Below are 19,839 nucleotides of genomic sequence, written 5' to 3'. Positions count from 1 at the left end.
TGTGCAACGCCGGTTGTGGCATGTATGCGTGGTTGTTGCGTTGCTTTGTGTATGAAATACATGCATGGAACTATCACTGCATTGCTTGCGCTGCAACTGTCACGACTGTGTACAACAACAGGAAACAAACTTTATTTAGTTAAAAACTAACCTTCCAAAGCATCTACAAACCACTGAGCACCCTCACGATTTTGAGAGAGATGCCAAGGTCACAACTCACCACCGTTTGCCATCGTGGAAAATATCTTTTATATGCCTGGTTGTATGACGTATCGCAGGAGAAACTGTAAATCAAAGGGTTAAACACATTCACCATTTGTTGGAAATCATAGCCCAATAAGTGGGTAATTGATAATTATTAAATACCCAGAAAATGGGTAAACAAAAAATTACCCAACTGTTGGTTACCAAAATATACCCAACTATTGATGATGAAATATTACCCAATTATTTGGCAATCAGAGCGCCCAACTTTGATGGGTAATACTTTGCCCAAAAGTTGGAGGAGTTCACTATTCGCCCTTAAATGGGTAAAAAGTTGGGCATTTTTTTACCCAATTTTTTTACAGTGTACGGTATGAAGATGCCGCAAGTGCACGGTTTTCCGCAGCCATGAATATTTGCATTGAGGGAGGGATATCACAGTAAGCTCCCGATGAAACACCAAACAGTGCTACAAGGAAAATGAACTCTACCAACAGTGCCATTATTATTGTATGCTGTCGGAACACCGGTGTTATCATTCGTATTGAAGCAATTGTTTTCTCTGTCATCAAATAATGGCAGCCTTTGTGCAGTTTCGACACCTTTTGCGCTGATGGTGATTATAAGTGTTCTATTTATAAAGACACAGAAATTATCACAGCGACCAGGGTTTTACGATCCACGAAAACACGGGAGAAAGCATTCAAATTGATTAAATCAAGTCACGTGTTCAGCTCCCTGTTGAGTAATTGTACCGCAAGGCCACGTCCTTCGATGCAATCTTTACTTGGTTTCAATTTAAACGCAAAGGTTGGCACAATTTGACTTTCATTGCACTCCCAAGGTATAACAAATTTCATGCTCCATTGTGAGCGGCACGTATTCGTTGAAATCATTTACCGAACCAGCGTGGAAATGCACCTCGAGGCTGTGTTTATTAAAGCCAATATAGAAATAGCGCTATTTTCGGCAAATTAATTGTCAATCGTTTTCCACACACAAAGCTGACCCACAAAATAAACGTAAGAGGCTTATTCAACGTAAATGATTGTTTGCAGTGTCAGGTGGTGACAGCTTCAACGATTTTGATATCTTTTTGTAAATCAATTTTTTTTTGCCGTGACATTGATCCCCACTCACTGTAGGCCTAAATGAAGAGGTAATTAATATAATTTACGTGCAGAAGTTTTTAGCTTCATTGGTCGTCAAGTTTTTTAGAACAAAAAGTGAATATCACAGAGTTTTCAGATCAGTCGCGTAAATATGATGTACATGCTAAAAATAGTTTTGTGACCTTGTTTACTCATATGATTTCTCTGAAAACTACAATACCTCAGCAAGCGTATTTTTCAGGGAAGCTTGCTACTAGCATTATCTTGAAACTGTGTCAGTTTAATGTGAATATGTAGACTTTGTGTTGTTTAAAATGTACCCAAACCCTTAAAGACACTGGACACCTTTTGTAATTGACGAAGACCAGTCTTCTTAACATAGGCACAAAATAACAAACCTGTGAAAATTTGAACTCAATTGTCGTCGAAGTTGCGAGATAAAAATGGAAGAAAAAACACCCTTGTCACACGAAGTTGCATGCTTTCAGATGCTTGATTTCGAGACCTCAAAATCTAATTCTGAGGTCTCGAATCAAACTCAAATATTTTAGGAGAAAATTTCTTCTTTCTCGAAAACTACTTTTCAGAATTTGTTATACTATCAACAGCTCTCCATTGATCGTTAACAAGTGCGTTGTTATACTAACAATTATTTTGAGTAAATACCAATTGTGTCCATTGCCTTTAAAGACACTGGACACTATTGGTAATTGTCAAAGACCAGTCTTCTGACTTGGTGTATCTCAACATATGCATAAAATAACAAACCTGTGAAAATTTGAGCTCAATCGGTCATCGAAGTTGCGAGATATTATAATGAAAGAAAAAACACCATTGTCACACGACGTTGTGTGCTTTCAGATGCTTGATTTCGAGACCTCAAATTCTAAACCTGAGGTCTCGAAATCAAATTCCTGGAAAATTACTTCTTTCTCGAAAACTACATTACTTCAGAGGGAGCCGTTGTTCACATTGTTTTATACTATCAACCTCTCTTCATTACTCGTTAACAAGTAAGGTTTTGTGCTCATAATTATTTTGAGTAATTACCAATAGTGTCCACTGCCTTTAAAAGAAAACGTTGCCTTGGATCGGTCAAGTTGGTCTTTGAAAAGCGTTCTGTAACCGTTTGTTATAAAATGCACAAAAAATATGGATAGAAAGATGTTGTAAAAGTAGAATACAATGATCTACCACCACAAATATGCCTCGAAATTGCGTGGTTTTCTGTTTATCTCGTCGACTAACACGGTCGGCCATTTTATGGGAGTCAATTTGTTGACTCCCATAAATGGCCGACCGTGTTAGTTCGCAACGTAAAAGGAAAACCACGCAATTTCGAGTGATACTTGTGTGGATCATTATATTCTACTTTTACAACATCTTTCTAACCATATGCATTTCATAATAAACGGTTTCAAACGCTTTTTATAGACCAACTCGTCCGATCCAAGGCAACGTGTTCACTTAAACGGAAATGGCACCGAAACATTTTTAATACCCTTCTCATGTGCCTTTCAGAAAGAAAACAAATCGTAAAAAAACCCACTTTCGTCATTACTTATGTAACGTCATATGCTAAGGGAGCGGCAGCGTTGAAGCAGCACGGAGGTATAAAAAGCAAACTCCCGTAGATGTCATTGTCTTTTTGACACAAGCCGTCAACGGCATGTGATGGTAGTTTTTCAAAACCTTAAGATTGGGGCGTAATTTTCTGATCGATAGATATGAAAAATTTAGAATCGACAAAAAACACATATTTATTAATCAAGTTTAAATGTCATTCCCGTAAACACTTTGATTAAACTTGCGTCCGTTAAAAAGAAAAAGACAATGTTATTGACAAAAGTAGGACATGGGTATGACGTACAGAGTAAAAACCCATTTTGAAATCGGCTCTACAAATGGTGTTAAACACATAAACCTAAAATGTTCAGACAATAATAATAGTTATCAACTTCACTAGAGAGATTCTTTGATGTTTTGAGATCGAATGTTTCTGTTAGAGTCGTTTGCAAGCCTATATCATCTCTTTTCGGACGGGAACATTTGAACCAGGTCATGTTAATTCTGATGCAGAAACGCACCGCGGTGACAGCTTAAAATAGCACGCTGACAAAGGCAGGTGGGCCGTTTAAAAAGAGAAATACTGTCGACAAGCTAAAAATATGGGTATGACGGTTCACTTGGCGATTACAGAAAGATAGAATTTGAAATAAGCTGTACCGTGTCCCTTCACAAAACCAAAATTGAAGGGCTTAATACGGTTCACACCAGTACAGAAAACATCACAATATTGAACTTTCAAATAACAATCAAGCCAACTTCACATGAAGTAGTTACGGGGACTGTATGCTTCATTTGATAACAATGCTCGACACGTGCTGATAAAAAAAGTCGCTCTTTCAAAAAAATGTGTCTAACGTCGCACTCACCCTAAATAATAATTATGAACAATATGGTTTACAAAAGATCGCGCTTCAAGAGGTCCTTTGGACAGTCCTTTGTACATTTTGGGTCGCTGTCATTACATGTGACCTTCGCTGTCTTGATAAATGGAACGGCATTAATTCGTGAAGGGATTTCGGTAATTACCCACGTCAATAATAAACGCCATTTTAGATCAATGATTGCGCAAATTTTAAGGTAAATGTAAAGTGTGCTAAGACCCGTATATTTTTTACATGAACCTACTTCAGGGGCAATGCACCACTCGAGTAAGATTTTGTCAGTGAGCTTGCAGTCATTGACGAACTCACAATTTTTATGATAGCACTTGTTATGTACAGTTTAAAAAAAATGGATTTGCCTCACGTTAGGCCGAACTGGTCGTAAAGGCAGCGTTGTTTGCCGAGCTATATGGTCCCGGAATTAACTTAAAAATATCATCCCAATTTTGACTGTTAAATGTTAAATGGCTTCACCATCCATACATTGACCAACAATTAAAGTAAAGCCTGAAATGAAACCAGATATTTTAGATCAAAAGTCTCAAAAAATTCGTCTGGTTTTCAATTACTTTTCCCATTTTAAACAAACAGCTTTGTCGTTAATCAGGAACACAACTGACGATATTGGCCAGTGGTTTTTTTTCCTTCTGTTTTTCGTTTTTTTAAATTTTATATTCGTCTTTATATATGTAATTGTTTTAAATGAAAACTGAATTACGATTCTTAGTTATTTGTTTTGACCAACCCAACCACAATTTCAAGTGGCAGTGGTTATAAATAGGTAACATTTTTTTTTTACTATAGCTGTATGACTCAATAGTACACAATCGCTTTGGTTTTTGTAATTCGTGTGATTTCAAGCATGCCATTGGTTTGAGGGTACCGCGATCCACTCAATAGTGTTTTCTGTTTTCATTTTAGAACCAGACGTACTTTTATTGCGCATGTTTTTATAGAAAAGTGGTAAAAACCAGTATGGCACATTGCGGATGATTCGGTACTCGATCCTCCTTGAATATATTGACCGTTAGGATTGCATACATAACAATTATTATACCACCAACCTCCGCGAACGGATATCGCACAATTCAGCTCATTGCCAAGTCCGTCAGGTTGTGTGCGGCGGTCATTGTCGTTGTCTTTGGTAGTAAACAGCATTCCATTGTCCGAACTGCGGCCTCCTTTGACCATATGATCTTCTACGCTGCCTGCTGTACTTGGTCCAATATTGAGCTGGTACTGATCCCCTGTAACACGGAACTCACCATACTCGAACCAAATGTCATTAAAGTTCCAGTCGGTCATATCAAGTCTAACCTGCCATGTTCCACCATATTCGGTCAGGTTGCGTAGAATATCATTGCCAAGCCAGAATTCACCACTCAGATTACCAAACCCGACACGGTAGTCGGCCCAGTCGCGATAAAAGTCAACACTGCCGTCTTGACGCCTCTGAATGACGATCCAGCCTCCGCCATCAGTCTCCATGTCGCAGTACACTTGCAAACCATCAACAAACCGGGCAGGAAAAATTGTAAAGACACCACTCACTTTCTGACCCGCCTCAAGAAGCTCCTGGCAGCTGCTGTAACGAGGCATAGAGGAGACGGTTGTATCGGGGTGTGCATGGGACAGGAGAGGTGTGTCCAAATTGCCATCGTAGTACACACTACCAAAGTGTGTCATCAAGTTATCAGGAAACTGGGCAATGGTGGCATTATTTAGCTCACAAAGGTGATGAATTTCATCATAATTTACCGATTTACAGTTAGGATAATCAGCATGGCAGTTGCGAACACAGTGGACACGCGAACTAACGTTGATTTGTTGATACGTAAACGACTTTAATGCCTGATCTTCTACAGCGCTGAATGTTTGCATTAGGTTACCGCAGTAACACAAATGAAGAGTAGGTATCACTACAGTTACTACTTCTAATGTAAAGTTGAAAATAGTTTTAGTTCCAAAGCTTGACAAATATCTATCATATGCCATATTTGCATCTGTATAGAGCAATACGCAGCTCTTTGGTGTTCTTTGAAACAAATTGACTTCAGGTGTTGCTGGTCGGAGTGGCTAGACGCATTAGGGTTGCCTGTCTGTTATCTTTCTTCTTTATTACGCAGCTGAAATTGTTACCCTTGTTATAACCGATTTACTGAACCCGAAGCGTGTAAGAGTTTAATTGGTCAGTATACTGTCACGTGTTTCATTGCTTCCCTTTGCGCACATTTAGGTGAAATCAATTACGTCACAAATTTCCCACACCTCTCTTTGAATAGCCAACGTTGGCAATCTTTGAGGTACAGCCACAGAATTGTATTGGTAAACTAAATGTTAAACCCTGCAAAGATGGCGAAGGTTAGACTTTCAGAGAGAATGGTGGGATACAATGCAGTAGCACCCCAACATTTTTGGGATTGGGTAGCTGGAATACTAGAAAGCATTGTGCTTGAGGACCCTACAGGGTTTTACATACCGTGTGTGGAAACACAAAATACAATGTCCACTGAAACAGGTTTACGTGTACTTACACGGTTTGAAGATAATGATGGTATAGTATAGATGGTATAATGATTTAAAATATTACTCGATGGGTTGCTGCCGTTTTTGTGAAAGGGGTTAAACAATGCCACGCAAATAATGTATGTGAAATTAGACGGAAATTATTTCAGCATTTAAAGCGTACCTACCAAATTTGGTATTTGATACAAAAACAGGTAAATACATTGTACATGCTAAGACTGAGACAAACATTATTTTCCTGTCATTATTTGACTCATTTCTCAAAATCTACAGCACTTCAGCATGTAATATTTTAAGGAAAGCTTTTTACTTTACTTATGGAGCGAAAGAAACAAACTAACTCCAAATAGCTAAACGAACAACCCAAGAATGAGCCAACAAACCCAATATAACCGAAAGAAACGACTCAACCGATAACACAACTGTTGATGGTTTTACTTGCCCAGTCTGATTAAATGCTAATAAGTCATTAGTTGTTGACATTATGATGATGAAAGAACGCCGCCTAATCATAGCTTTAATAACAATTTCATTGTCATTAATATTTTACAAATCGTCTGCAAAAGCCAAATTAGTAATGATTCATCAAAGCCTTTATTTCTTTCATCCTATTTAAACATAATTTAAAAAACCCAATAACATGACCGTTAGCTATTAGCGAGAGACACTTATTGTTCCCTGTGAACCTATCACTTCTGACCTGAAATAATCTGTGTATTCAATGACCTGACAAAAAAGGACGATTTATATCATACATTTAGGCTGTCACTCGCTTACGAGTATGACTATTCGGGAGGGGGGGGGGCGAGTTTGGGAGTTTGAGTTTGCAAGCCTTCTCATGTGAGTATAGGCCAATCCTGGCAGATATTTGATGGCCACATTATCTGCATTGGAGGGATGCCTCCTCGGGATGGACCGCTCTCTCGTGACGCCGCAACCTCCTTATCTCCGTCCTCAAATGACTTGACGAAACGTACGATAATGCTAGCGAAAATAACATTTGCAATTAAATTAAAACCACGATTCTTGTTAATTAATGCAAGGGTCTAGAAAAGTGGTTCTTTCAATCAGACTCGAGAGACAGGGATGGGGATAAAAAAAATACCCAGACCATCAAGGTCTTCGGACTATTATGAAGTAAGCAAAAGTAGACTGGGAACCCTATGGTCACGTTCAATGGACCGGTACGTCAAGACCTCTGGGCCGTCAGGTTTAGAAGATTAACGTAGGGGCAATTTTGCGTGATTTTTAAACTAACAAGTTAATAGGCAAACAAGTGTTGTTGAAAAAAAAATAAAGTTTCATTTACATAAAACTAGAACATTGCTATAGGCGTTGTCCCATATGGCCATCCTGTGTATAAATCATTATCAATTTCTCCTTCACAGTTCACTTCTTAATGTTAATGACGATGAAATTATTAAGATGTGTGTAAATTTCATCACCATCATATTGTCAAAAACTAACGAGTAATAAAAGCAATTAATAGTTAATGGCCTAAGCAATTAATCAGAATGATCATTTCATGCCAGGTAATAGCCTTCACAAACTATCACCACACAAATTACTGGCTCTTAACGAGGGCGCATATTATTCCCTAGTGACTTATCACTTCTGAAACTGATGCTATCCAATAAAACAACGAGAGGTTAATATGTACCTGGTGATGTGCGAGTAATTCATATAACCTTCCAAGAGAACTAGGGCACAGCAAAAAAAAGTGAAAAAACAAAAGCAAAACCATCATTTATATTTACAAAAAGTAATTTATTGTATGATCAAACAACATGATTTAAAAGGAACTTAAGGCAACCATTAAAAGAAATTTTAAAAAATGGAAAGGCCCTCGTCCTCTTTATTTTTAAATGGCCCGGTCGATCAATTTTTTTTTAATACAACATTTTCAACAAAATTCGATTCGTACAGAACTTTTTTCATTATCGAAATTTTTTTCACTGTCCACCTCCAAAAAGATGACGAGTTAATATGGTGAGAAAAGTCCGATGACAATCAACTCGCAGTAAAAAAAACCCAGCGCAATCTGCAGAGACGGGTTAGAGAAATTGCTTTCTGTGCTAAAAATGAATACTAATATTAATGACACACGACCTCTTCTTCCAAATCAATGCGAGGAGACGGTTGGTCGAGTGCAGCCACGTGTTAAAACCTACTGTCATCCTTGTCCTCTTCTACCGGTAGTTAAATCCTCCTCAACCAGCGTCCTTCGACGAAGATATTTATACTTAAATTTAAAGCTGCAACACGAACATACTGAAAGTATTCTACACGCTCAAAGTATCGCTCATTATTTGAATGGTGCATGTGAGCTTAGACTGTTACTGGCCTCAAATACTAGGGCGGTTAAAGACACTGGACACTATTGGTAATTGTCAAAGACTAGTCTTCACAGTTGGTGTATCTTAACATTCAATTCAATTCAATTCAAAAATGGTTTATTAAAACATGACTCGCAGTTAAAAAAAACTGAATTGCACATGTCAACATCATAATATGTTAAAAAAATTACATCAAGTAGAAGTTAACAAAGAAAAGGACATCAAATAAAAACTATATGCATAAAATAACAAACCTGTGAAACTTTTAGCTCAATCGGCCTTTTTTTTATTATGCCATTTGACACTGATAAACGCAAACAGTATTGTCCAAAGGCCCACACTTCGTGTATCACAACTGATATAAAAAATAACAAACCTGTGAAAATTAAGGCTCAATCGGTCATCAGAGTCGGGAGAAAAGAACGGGGAAAACCCACCCTTGTTTCCGCACGTTTCGCCGTGTCATGACATGTGTTTAAAATAAATCCGTAATTCTCGACGAGAGTAAAGCATTTCATGGAATGATATTTCAAGAGAAGTCTTTCACCATTACCTTCTGTAAACCCTGTAAGTTATTTGTAAATCTGTGAAGTTTTGTTTTGTTTTTCTGTGCCGAAAGTGTATAACGGCAGTAAAGGCAATATAAACAACGCTATTTTCGGTAAACTACACAAAACTGACCCACAAATTAAACGTAAGAGGCTTATTCTTGGTGATGACAGATTAGTTAAACAAAAACGAAAAACGATCTTTGCTGATGTTCGTTTATATTCAAGCAATAAAAACAAAACATTAGTTCACATCGAAACAAACACAATTAAACTTTGAAATAAAACATTTTAATCGTTCATTAGGACCGTTAAATTAATCCGAATTGGCATAATGAGCATTGAAACCACTTTTGTATTCAGTGCGGAACAAACCTTTTATAGTCCGCCACGCTCTGCTGTGCTATAACAGTATGGGCTCGGCTGTACAGCTTAAAGGAACACGTTGCCTTGGATTGGACGAGTTGGTCTATAAAAAGCGTTTGAATCCGTTTGTTATGAAATGTATACGGTTAGAAAGATGTTTTAAAAGTAGAATATAATGATCCACACAAGTATCACTCAAAATTGCACGGTTTTCGTTTTACGTCGCGAACTATCACGGTCGGCCATTTATGGGAGTCAAAATTTTGACCCCCATAAATTGCCGACGTGTTAGTCGACGAGGTAATAAGAAAACCACGCAATTTCGAGGCATATTTGTGTAGATCATTGTATTCTACTTTTAAATCATCTTTCTAACCATATGCATTTTATAACAAACGGTCACAAAACGCTTTTCAAAGACCAACTCGACCGATCCAAGGCAACGTGTTCCTTTAAAATAACACGCTGATAAAAAGGCTGTATCTGTGACTTAAATGCAGTGGACACTATTGGTAATTACCAAAAAAAACTATTAGCATAAAACCTTACTTGGTAAGGAGTAATTGGGAGAGGTTGATAGTATAAAGAATTGTGGGAAACGGCTCCCTCTGAAGTAACGTAGTTTTCGAGAAAGAAATAATTTTCAACGAATTTGATTTCGAGACCCCAGAATTAGTTTTTGAGGCCGAAATCAAGCATCTGAAGAAAGCACACAATTACTTCGTGTGACAAGGGTGTTTTTTCTTTCTTTATTATCTCGCAACTTCGACGACCAATTGAGCTCAAATTTTCACAGGTTTGTTATTGTATGCATATGTTGAGATACAGCAAGTGAGAATACTAGTCTTTGACAATTACCAATAGTGTCCAGTGTCTTTAAATGAATTCAGCAAAGATGACGTGTTTGTTTTTTTCGTTCAATAACAATCTGACATTGCAAAATCAAAATTATTCACGTTAAATAATTGCGTCAACTGCAAATTATTGTGGTTATATTGTGCGTAAACGCAGCTTTGTGCGAGAAAATTGCTTGATAATCATTTTGCCAAAGATAGTGTTATTTCTGTTTAGGTTTCTACTGCCTGTAATACAACACAGCCTTGAGTTGCATTTCAACGCAGGGCCAGTTGCTGACTTTTAAACGAAGCATGAAATATGTTGAAGCGTTGACAATAAAAGCCACAAAATGGTGCTAATCTAGGCGTTTCAATTTAAATCAAGTGAGATTGCATCGAAGGACGTGGTCTTGTGTATCAGTTACTCGGCGGGGAGCTGAACAAGTGACTTGATTCAACCAATAAAACTCCGTCTCACATATTTTCGTTGATCGCAAAACCCTGGTGGCTGTTATATTTTCAGTTTCTTTATGGAACATTTATTCATAGCCAGCACACAAAGTCGTTGAAACTGAACACATGCTGCCATTTGATGACAGAGAAACCGGTGTTCCAACAGCATACAATAATGTTGGGACTGTTGGTAGAGTTCAGTTTCCTTGTAGCACTGTTTGGTGTTTCATCGGGAGCTTACTGTGATATTCCTCCCTCGATGCACATATTCATGGCTGCGGAAAACCGGGCACTTGCGGCGTCTTCATACCGTAAGCAAAGCGTCAGTTCTCGTATCCACTGTGTTCGTAACTGCCATGCTGATTATCCTAACTGTAAATCGGTGAATTATGATGCAATTCATCACCTTTGTGAGCTGAATAATGCCACCATTGCCCAGTTTCCTGACAACTTGATTACACACTTTGGTAGTGTGTACTACGATGGCAATATGGACACACCTTTCCTGTCCCATGCACACCCCGATACAACCGCCTCCTCTGTGCCTCGTTACAGCAGTTGCCAGGAGCTTCTTGAGGCGGGTCAGAAAGTGAGTGGTGTCTTTACAATATTTCCTGCCCGGTTTGTTGATGGTTTGCAAGTGTACTGCGACATGGAGACTGATGGCGGAGGCTGGATCGTCATTCAGAGGCGTCAAGACGGCAGTGTTGACTTTTATCGCGACTGGGCCGACTATCGTGTCGGGTTTGGTAATCTGAGTGGTGAATTCTGGCTTGGCAATGACATCTTACGCAACCTGACTGAATATGACGTCGGAACTTGGCAGATTCGTCTTGATATGACCGACTGGAACTTTCAAGACGCTTGGTTCGAGTATGGTGAGTTCCGTGTTACAGGGGATCAGTATCAGCTCAATGTTAGTTCGTACAATACAGAAAGTACAGCGGGCAACGTTTTAGATAGTATAGGCATCGGAGTCCGCTATTCTCACAATGGAATGCTGTTTACTACCAAAGACAACGACAATGACCGCCGTACTCAACCTGACGGAAATGGCAATGAGCTGAATTGTGGAATAGACGTTCGCGGAGGTTGGTGGTATAATAACTGTTTTTTATGCAATCCTAATGGTCAATATATACAAGGAGGATCGAGTACCGAATTGTTCGTAATGTCCTACACTGTTACTGGACACTTTTCTATAAAATCTTGCTCAATAAAAGTACGTCAAGTCCAAACATGAAACAAAATAAAATAAAAAAATAAACATGTATAAGGTGGGTTCGCGGTAGCCTACCTGACAAAAATTAACTGCATGAGCAGGCAAAACGCTTCGGCAGCAGTAAGGAGTAGTTCAGAATAGTCAATGTTAAAAACAATTTCGGAATTGTGGGTCGAAACAATCAACTAAAAATAGCTTTTCAGTTTTCATTTGAATTATAATAATAAATATAATGGCATATATAACAAATTTAAAACTAAAAAGGCAAGGAAAGCAACATATCAAATACCCCGATGGCCAAGATCATCAACTGTACTCATAATTAAATGACAAAAATATTTGTTTGAAAAAGGAAAAGTCATTGAAAGTAAGGTTTTATTTTTACCTAACTTATCTGGTTCATTTCTGGCTTTACTTTATTCGTCAGTGTGTGGATGATATTATGAAGCCATTCATTATTTAATAATCTAAATTAGGGTGGGTAGGTGCGTCAAAACAATTTCGGGGGAAAAGAACTGTTTAAAAATCGAATTGAATTAATTGTTGAATTATTTTAACATTGACTATTTTAAGGTTAATTTCAGGATCATATAATAGCTCGACAAACACCACTGTCTTTTAGACCATCGGCCTAACGTGGAGCAAACCCCAAGTTTTCCTATGTGTGCCATAGTTCTCTCTTAAACATTATGAGTCAATTGATCAATTAGTTGAAGCTCAATGAAAATTATCTTTGTCGCTTGGTGCATTGCAACCGGAATCGAGTTCATGTGTATGGGTTTTTGGATACGCTCTTTCATTTTTCCACAAATTTGCGCAAATTGATCGAGTCTTTAAAACTTATCCGTTTTTTAAACTCTCTCAATTGCCGTTTATTATTGACGTGGGTAGGCCTATTATACCAAAATCCCAACACGGGTAAATGCCGCCAAATTTATAACGATATCGAAGGTCACAAGTAATGACAGCAACCCATAATGTACAAAGGACTGCCTCTGGAAGCGCGATCTTTTGTACAAAATAATATTTGCAGCATTAATATTTAGGGGTGAAGAGCACCGTTCAACACACGTCTTTTTATGAGCGTCTTTTTACCAGCAAGTGTCGAGCATTGTTATCAAATGAAGCACGCAGTGCCCATTATTTCCTCGAAGTTGACACGATTATTATTTGAACGGTCATTGTTCGTGTGTTCAATACTGTTGTGAACTAGCTTTAAATCCACAGTCTTACTTTTGTAAATGAGCACAAAAGAGTCTATATTGTCGTCTAAAGACACTGGACACCTTTGGTAATGTTGTCAAATACCAGTCTTCTCACTTGGTGTATCTCAACACATGCATCAAATTAATAACAAACCTGTGAAAGTTTTAACTCAATTGGCTGTCGAATTTGCGAGATAATAATGGAAAAACAAACACCCTTGGCACACGAAGCTGTGTGCTTTCAGCTGCTTGATTTCGAGACCTGAAAATCTGATTTTAGTTTTTAACGATTATTTTGAGTATACCAATAGTGTCCAGTGCCTTAAAGTGTACTGTTTCTTAATGGCCCATGCCTTTGACGGCGTTATTTTAGGCAGTCACCGCGGTTTGTTTCTACCACTGAAGAAACTAGTTCAAGTCGAATGATTGTGTCTTCTGCTTAATTTGTGTTTCAACTATATTTGTCTGGATAAATTAGCACAATTCCAATTGTTGTGGGTAAAAGACAGCCAATTGGGTTGCATTTCCACGCAGAGTCGGGTTCCTGCTTTCAACTAATACGTGCCGCCCACAGCCTAATGGCAAGTTTCTATTTGTTTGAAAAATGCTTGTGATTAATTACTATGAAGGAAATAGCGTTAAAATTATTACTTTTAACAAAACACAACCATCTACGTGCCGACCACACGTCTTTTTTAGAGCATGAAATCGGGTTGGTAGCAAAAGCCATAATTCAATAGTTACTTTAAACTGAAGTAAATGATTGTTTCTAAGGATGGAAACGTGTGCGTCAATTCGTTAAGAGCTCAACACGTGACTTGATTCAACCAATTGAATGCTTGCTCACATATTTTTGTGGATCGCAAAACCCTGGGCGCTGCGATATTTTCAGTGTCTTTATAGAAAACTTGTTCACCGCAAGCACACAAAATCGGAACTGCACACAGGCTGACATTGTTTGATGACAGAGAAAACATCTACTTTAAAGTATACGAATGATAACAAAAAAAAAAAAAAGCAAAAAAGAAGTGTGGGCCTTGGACATAACTGTTTACCGAAAGTGTACAATGGCTTTTATGTGATCATAAATTAAAAGTACCACAGTTTTCCGGACTTTGTTGTAAAGATTCGATCAGTGTTAATTCATCCAAACAAAAACAAAACTTAAAAAAAAACTTTTAAAAAACAAAAATAAAATAAAAAAACATAACAAGATTTGTGTGAAGTTGTAGACATTAAATTGTATGCGTGTATGTTGATTAGATGGACAAAGCATTTGATTGTAATGTTGGTATTTTGTTTCATTTCATAAATTTTAACTTAACTCTAAAATTAGATAACATTTAAAAAAATGATTCATTGATTGATCCAGCGGGCATAAATTAAATTAAAATAGAGAATATTTATTGATGGAAAAAAACATTGCAAATAAAAGTGGACGAATTCGGCCGAAAATGATTTTATATGTTAAAACAACTGTTTCCGTCGATTTATTGATATCGGCCAGTCTGGATACATCAATGATTGTTATAACCTCACTCGAGGATTTACTATTCATCTTATTATTTTAGATCGCTTGATTTCTTAATTGTGTACAAGAGTTTCAGTTATAGAAAGCACCGTTTCGCTGTTTGGTATAGTTCCAACTTTAACTCACACAACCAAAAATTGCATAAAACATTGCTGAAAGTACACTACACCCGAGTAAAGTCTGTGGATTTGTGTTCACAGTACTCTGTTATGCTATGAGTATACAGTACCGGTATCAGCAAAAAACAAAACGTATGTTCTTCGTCCCCGATGAAATATTGGCGGTACCTGCTTCTAAAATACGGGATTCGAAATGCCTCTAGGCCTATACTTCGGTGTGGCGTTGTAAAGACCATTCTGCTCTATCATATTGTCAAAGGTCTTTGGTTCGAATCCCATGCCGAAGGATATGCCTGTAGATTTCGTTTAACAGAACCAGGGAAAGTACTGAGTATTTATACTGCGCTTTCATCGGTATCAGAAACCCCCCCCCCCCAAAAAAAAAAAAAAAAAATTAATAAATAAATAAATAAAATAAAATAAAAAAATAAATAAAATAAAATAAAATAAATAAATAAATAAAAAAATAAATAAAAACAAATAAAACGAAACACGAAACAACAACCACAACATAACTTATACAGTATTTACCGGTAGTGCTAGCTGGTAAAAAAAACAATGACATGGATGAAAAGTTGCAAAGATAGCATTTATTGCACATGTAATTCTGGAAGTGCACAAAGAATTTGAATGTAAATTTTGTTGTTAGATCACGATTTGTAATATAAAATAATACTATATAAAAAAATGCATAATTCAATGATTGGTCCAGCATGAATAACAAATAAAAATAAAAACAAATTATTGATTGACAGGTCCAGTGAAAAACAAAAGTTGTGAACTCAGCAAACAACGACCGATCTAAACAGTTTAAATTAAAAATGCAAACAATGGTTATTGTGCCATTTATTATTTAAAAAAAAAAATTGAATGAAAACAAAAACAACTTTTGCCGTCGAGTTTTGATTTACCGGCCAGTCTGGATCCATCAATGATGTTCATGACCTCATTTGAGGATTTGTTATTTATCTGTAATCATATTTTAAATGGCTTGATGTGGATAATAACTTAATTATTTCTGATTTGTACAGTTATAGTTTCATTCATAGAAAATACCATTTCGCTTCTTGGTAGTCCCATAACCTTTTTTTGTCTATGCAAATGAATCAATTTTTCAAGTGATACACGAATCAAAGAACGAATCCCTTTTGAGTCTATATTTTCGGTAATTTCGAGGCGGATCAAAACTCGGGATGACATCCCATTCACTAATTTTGGAATCAAGGAGAAACAATGTTGCATAGCTCCATTCAAAAATAATTGATACAGCATAAAAATAAAAAAAATCGTTTCACATAACTTAGGAAAGTAACGAGTATACTGTGCTGTAACGATAACTGGTATCTGAAAAAGACGATACCAAGATTGATGAAAAGTTGCAAAGTTTAAAATGCACATGTTGATGTTGAGATGCACCAAGTTCTTGATTTGTAACTTTGTGTGTTAGTTGACATTATAAAATATTATACTATCAGTAAATATATATGATAATTCATTGATTGATCCAGCGTGAATGAAAAATAAAAATTTGAGACAATTATTGATTTAGAAATCCATTGAAAACAAAAGTGGATGAATTTGACCTATACAAGGATCGATCTATAAACAGTTGCCAAAAAAATAGCTTGAAGGAAAAAAAAAAATGCCGTTGAGTGTTGATTTACCGGCCAGTCTGGATCCATCAATGATTTTCATGACCTCACTCGAGGATTGTTTATTTATCTGTAATCATATTTTAAATGGCTTGATGTGGATACTAATGTCATTTTGTTTCTGGTTTGTACAGTTATAGTTTCATTCATAGAAAGTACCATTTCGCTTCTTGGTAGTTCCAACTTAAAATCACATAACTTTTTTTTTTTTTTTTTTCTTTTTTTTCCCCATTTTGTTTGTTCCCTCTCAGATATGAATCTTGGAGGTAATTTCGGGCGGGTCAAAACTCGGGATTAACATCTCACTCACTAATTTTTGAACCAAGGAGCAACAATTTTGCTAGATTTATTTAAAAAATTGATACAAAATGAAAATAATAAAGTTTACTGGAAGACAGTGAGTTTATTATCCTGCCAAGGTTGGAACTATCAATGGTGTGTGAACAACGTCAGTAAAATTGCGGTATAAAAAACCCTGACTTTCAGATCATACCTGAAATGATTCCCTTGCACTTGAGTCCAAACTTGTAAAAGTATACTTATCGCAGTACTGTCTGCATTGCGAAATAAATACGTTGGTGCATGTCAGGTATATTTTGCTTCCAAAAACTCGTGTGAATTATTAATTGAGCGTCGAATTTCGTGTAAAGTTTGGATTTTTTTCTCCACATGCATTCAAAAGCCTTTTTCACACTACAGAGCCATTTCCAGGGAGAACTCTCGGAAAAGTCCCGGGAGTTATCAAACCCGCAACACCGCCACTCTGGCATTTTCCCGGAAAATACATGTAGCTATAGTGTGAAAAGGGCTTTAGTCCACCTTACAACCGTCGGGGTTAATTTTCTGTTGGTTACTTTCACCATTTGTCCTTTCTCTATGCTTCCACAGACACGGCCTTTGCAAAAAACCTCTTGAAACTATGTACTTTTATTACTAGATAAAAAAAAACAATAGGCCCCTGAAACAGTCCCATAAACTGCCCTTGATTTGTTGGCTCCGTGATAAAGCGTCAAATTCCATTAACAGATGCCAACGTGCTTTTAAGGACACGTTGTCTTCGATCGGACGAGTTGGTATATAAAAAGCGTTTGTAACCATTTGTTATAAAATGCATATGGTTGGACAGAGGTTTTAAAAGTAGAATACAATGATCCATACAAATTTGCCTCGAAATTGCGTGGTTTTCCTTTTGCTTTGCGAACTAACACGGTCGGCCATTTTTTTATGGGAGTCAAAAATTTGACTCCCATAACAAAAATGGCCGACCGTGTTTGTCGACGAGGTAAAAGGAAAACCATGCAATTTTGAGGCATATTTGCGTATCAAGCGTCGTGCTTATTATGCCGTGTCGGCTCCTGAAGACAAGCCGAGTATATACTGTTCGAAACGTCGAGACCCAACCGGCTCTTCTCAGAGCCAAAACTCACCATAAGATATTTACACATGGTTGTACCCGCCAGTTTACTATTTGTTTTTATAACACACCTCTTGCTTTTTCTGTATTCTGGTTTGCTGAAACACGGTCACGTGGGATGAACTAATATAGTTTAGTTATCGCGCGCGCGTGTTTGCGGGAACTAGTTCCCGAGCGGGCACTAGTCTTCGAAAATAGTGCCCGGTTACAGCGCCCTCTCTTGACTTGAATCGTGAACAGAAACTACAAAACTTCCTTTCTTTTTCAGATTTCTGTTCTTATTTCACATTTAAAGTCACCAGGAAATAGAATTTCGTTTCTTTCAAAGAAGAGTATATGCTTACGAACAATAAAACAATTTTTTTAGTAATTGTTTGTCACGATTTATATGTTTAAAAAATATATAAAGTTGTTTGGGGGGCTGACTCCGCCTACCCCTTCTGTGACGTCAATCGAGGCAGACTTTGCCTGCAATGCGTATAGTAAACACACCTGCAAAGTACATGTACGTCCAAGTCGTTTCTGCATTCAGCAGCAATACACCTGGTCGGCATTGCCGGAAAACAACCCCAAATTTTTTTTTTTGAAACGTACAAACTCACGACTTGGTCCGTACATACTTTGAAATTGTGTTTACTCTACGCATTACAGGGAAAGTCTGCCTCGATTGACGTCACGAATAGCGCCCTTTCGGGTCGGGGTCTACTCTTAAATTTGTAAATAACATAAGAACTGATTTTTTTAAAACCTTAGTTAACTGTTTATTCACATTCCACTCATCAAAACACATATTATTAGTGACAAAAGCTTTATTTAAAAAAAAAACCACTTCCAGGTGACTTTAAGACCGAGCTGTGTTTACACAATATTGACTGGCATAATTCGGTAACTGGTGTACGTCTATTCCCCCGAGGGAATTGCCAGTCAATATGTGTATAATAGTTTCTTCTTATTAATAAGTAAAATGTTTTATTTCAAAGTTTAAATCTGTTTATTTTGATGTGAACTAAAATAATGTTCTTGTTGCTTGAAATCATTATAAACGAATATCAAGCAAAGATCGCTTGTTTCTGTGTTCGTTCAAGCAGCATATAAGCTGCCATCACCTGACACTGCGAACAATCGTATACGTAGAATATCAGCCTCTTACGGTTGATTTGTGGTTCAGCTGTGTGGAAAACGCTCGATATTTCATTTGCCGATATAGCGCTATTTCTATCGCCTTTAATAAAACACAGCCTTGGAGGTGCATTTCAATGCAGGTTCGGTGAATGATTTCAACGAATACGTGCCGCTCATAATACGCCTCATTTTAAGCATGAAATCTGTCATACCTTGGGTTGGAAATTAGAGCAACAATTGTGCCAAGCTAAAAATATAAAATTAAATCAACTAAGCCTTGTACGATGACGCGGACTTGTGTTACAGCTACTCATTGGGGCTGAACACGTGACTTGATTAAACCAATTGAATGCTTTCTCCCAATTTTTTTCGCGGATCCCACAACCCTTGTTGCTCAGTGATATTTTCAGTGTTTTTATTGAACACTTATTCACAGCCAGCACACAAAGTCGTTGAAGCTGCACACAGGCTGTCATTTGATGACAGAGAAAACAATTGCTTTAATACGAATGATAACACCGGTGTTCCAACAGCATACAATAATGTTGGGACTGTTGGTAGAGTTCAGTTTCCTGGCAGCACTGTTTGGTGTTTCATCGGGAGCTTACTGTGATATCCCTCCCTCGATGCAAACATTAAAGGCTGCGGAAAACCGGGCACTTGCGGCGTCTTCATACCGTAAGCAAAGCGTCAGTTCTCGTATCCGCTGTGTTCGTAACTGCCATGCTGATTATCCTAACTGT

At 37.4% G+C, this 19,839-nt stretch overlaps 1 protein-coding gene across 1 annotated transcript; it reads left to right on the top strand.

The window, feature by feature from the left end:
- Positions 1–11,006: 11,006 nt before the first annotated feature.
- LOC139938225 (ryncolin-1-like) lies at positions 11,007–12,491 on the top strand. Its single transcript, XM_071933632.1, has 2 exons — positions 11,007–11,922; positions 12,481–12,491. The coding sequence occupies exons 1-2, from the start codon at positions 11,007–11,009 to the stop codon at positions 12,489–12,491; spliced, it is 927 nt and encodes a 308-aa protein (XP_071789733.1).
- Positions 12,492–19,839: the final 7,348 nt, after the last annotated feature.

The sequence above is a fragment of the Asterias amurensis genome, chromosome 6 (genome assembly GCF_032118995.1).
Source record: "Asterias amurensis chromosome 6, ASM3211899v1".
Classification (NCBI taxonomy): Eukaryota; Metazoa; Echinodermata; class Asteroidea; order Forcipulatida; family Asteriidae; genus Asterias; species Asterias amurensis.
The sequence above is the reverse complement of the archived record's forward strand: the minus strand, read 5'-3'. Positions and strand labels throughout refer to the sequence as shown.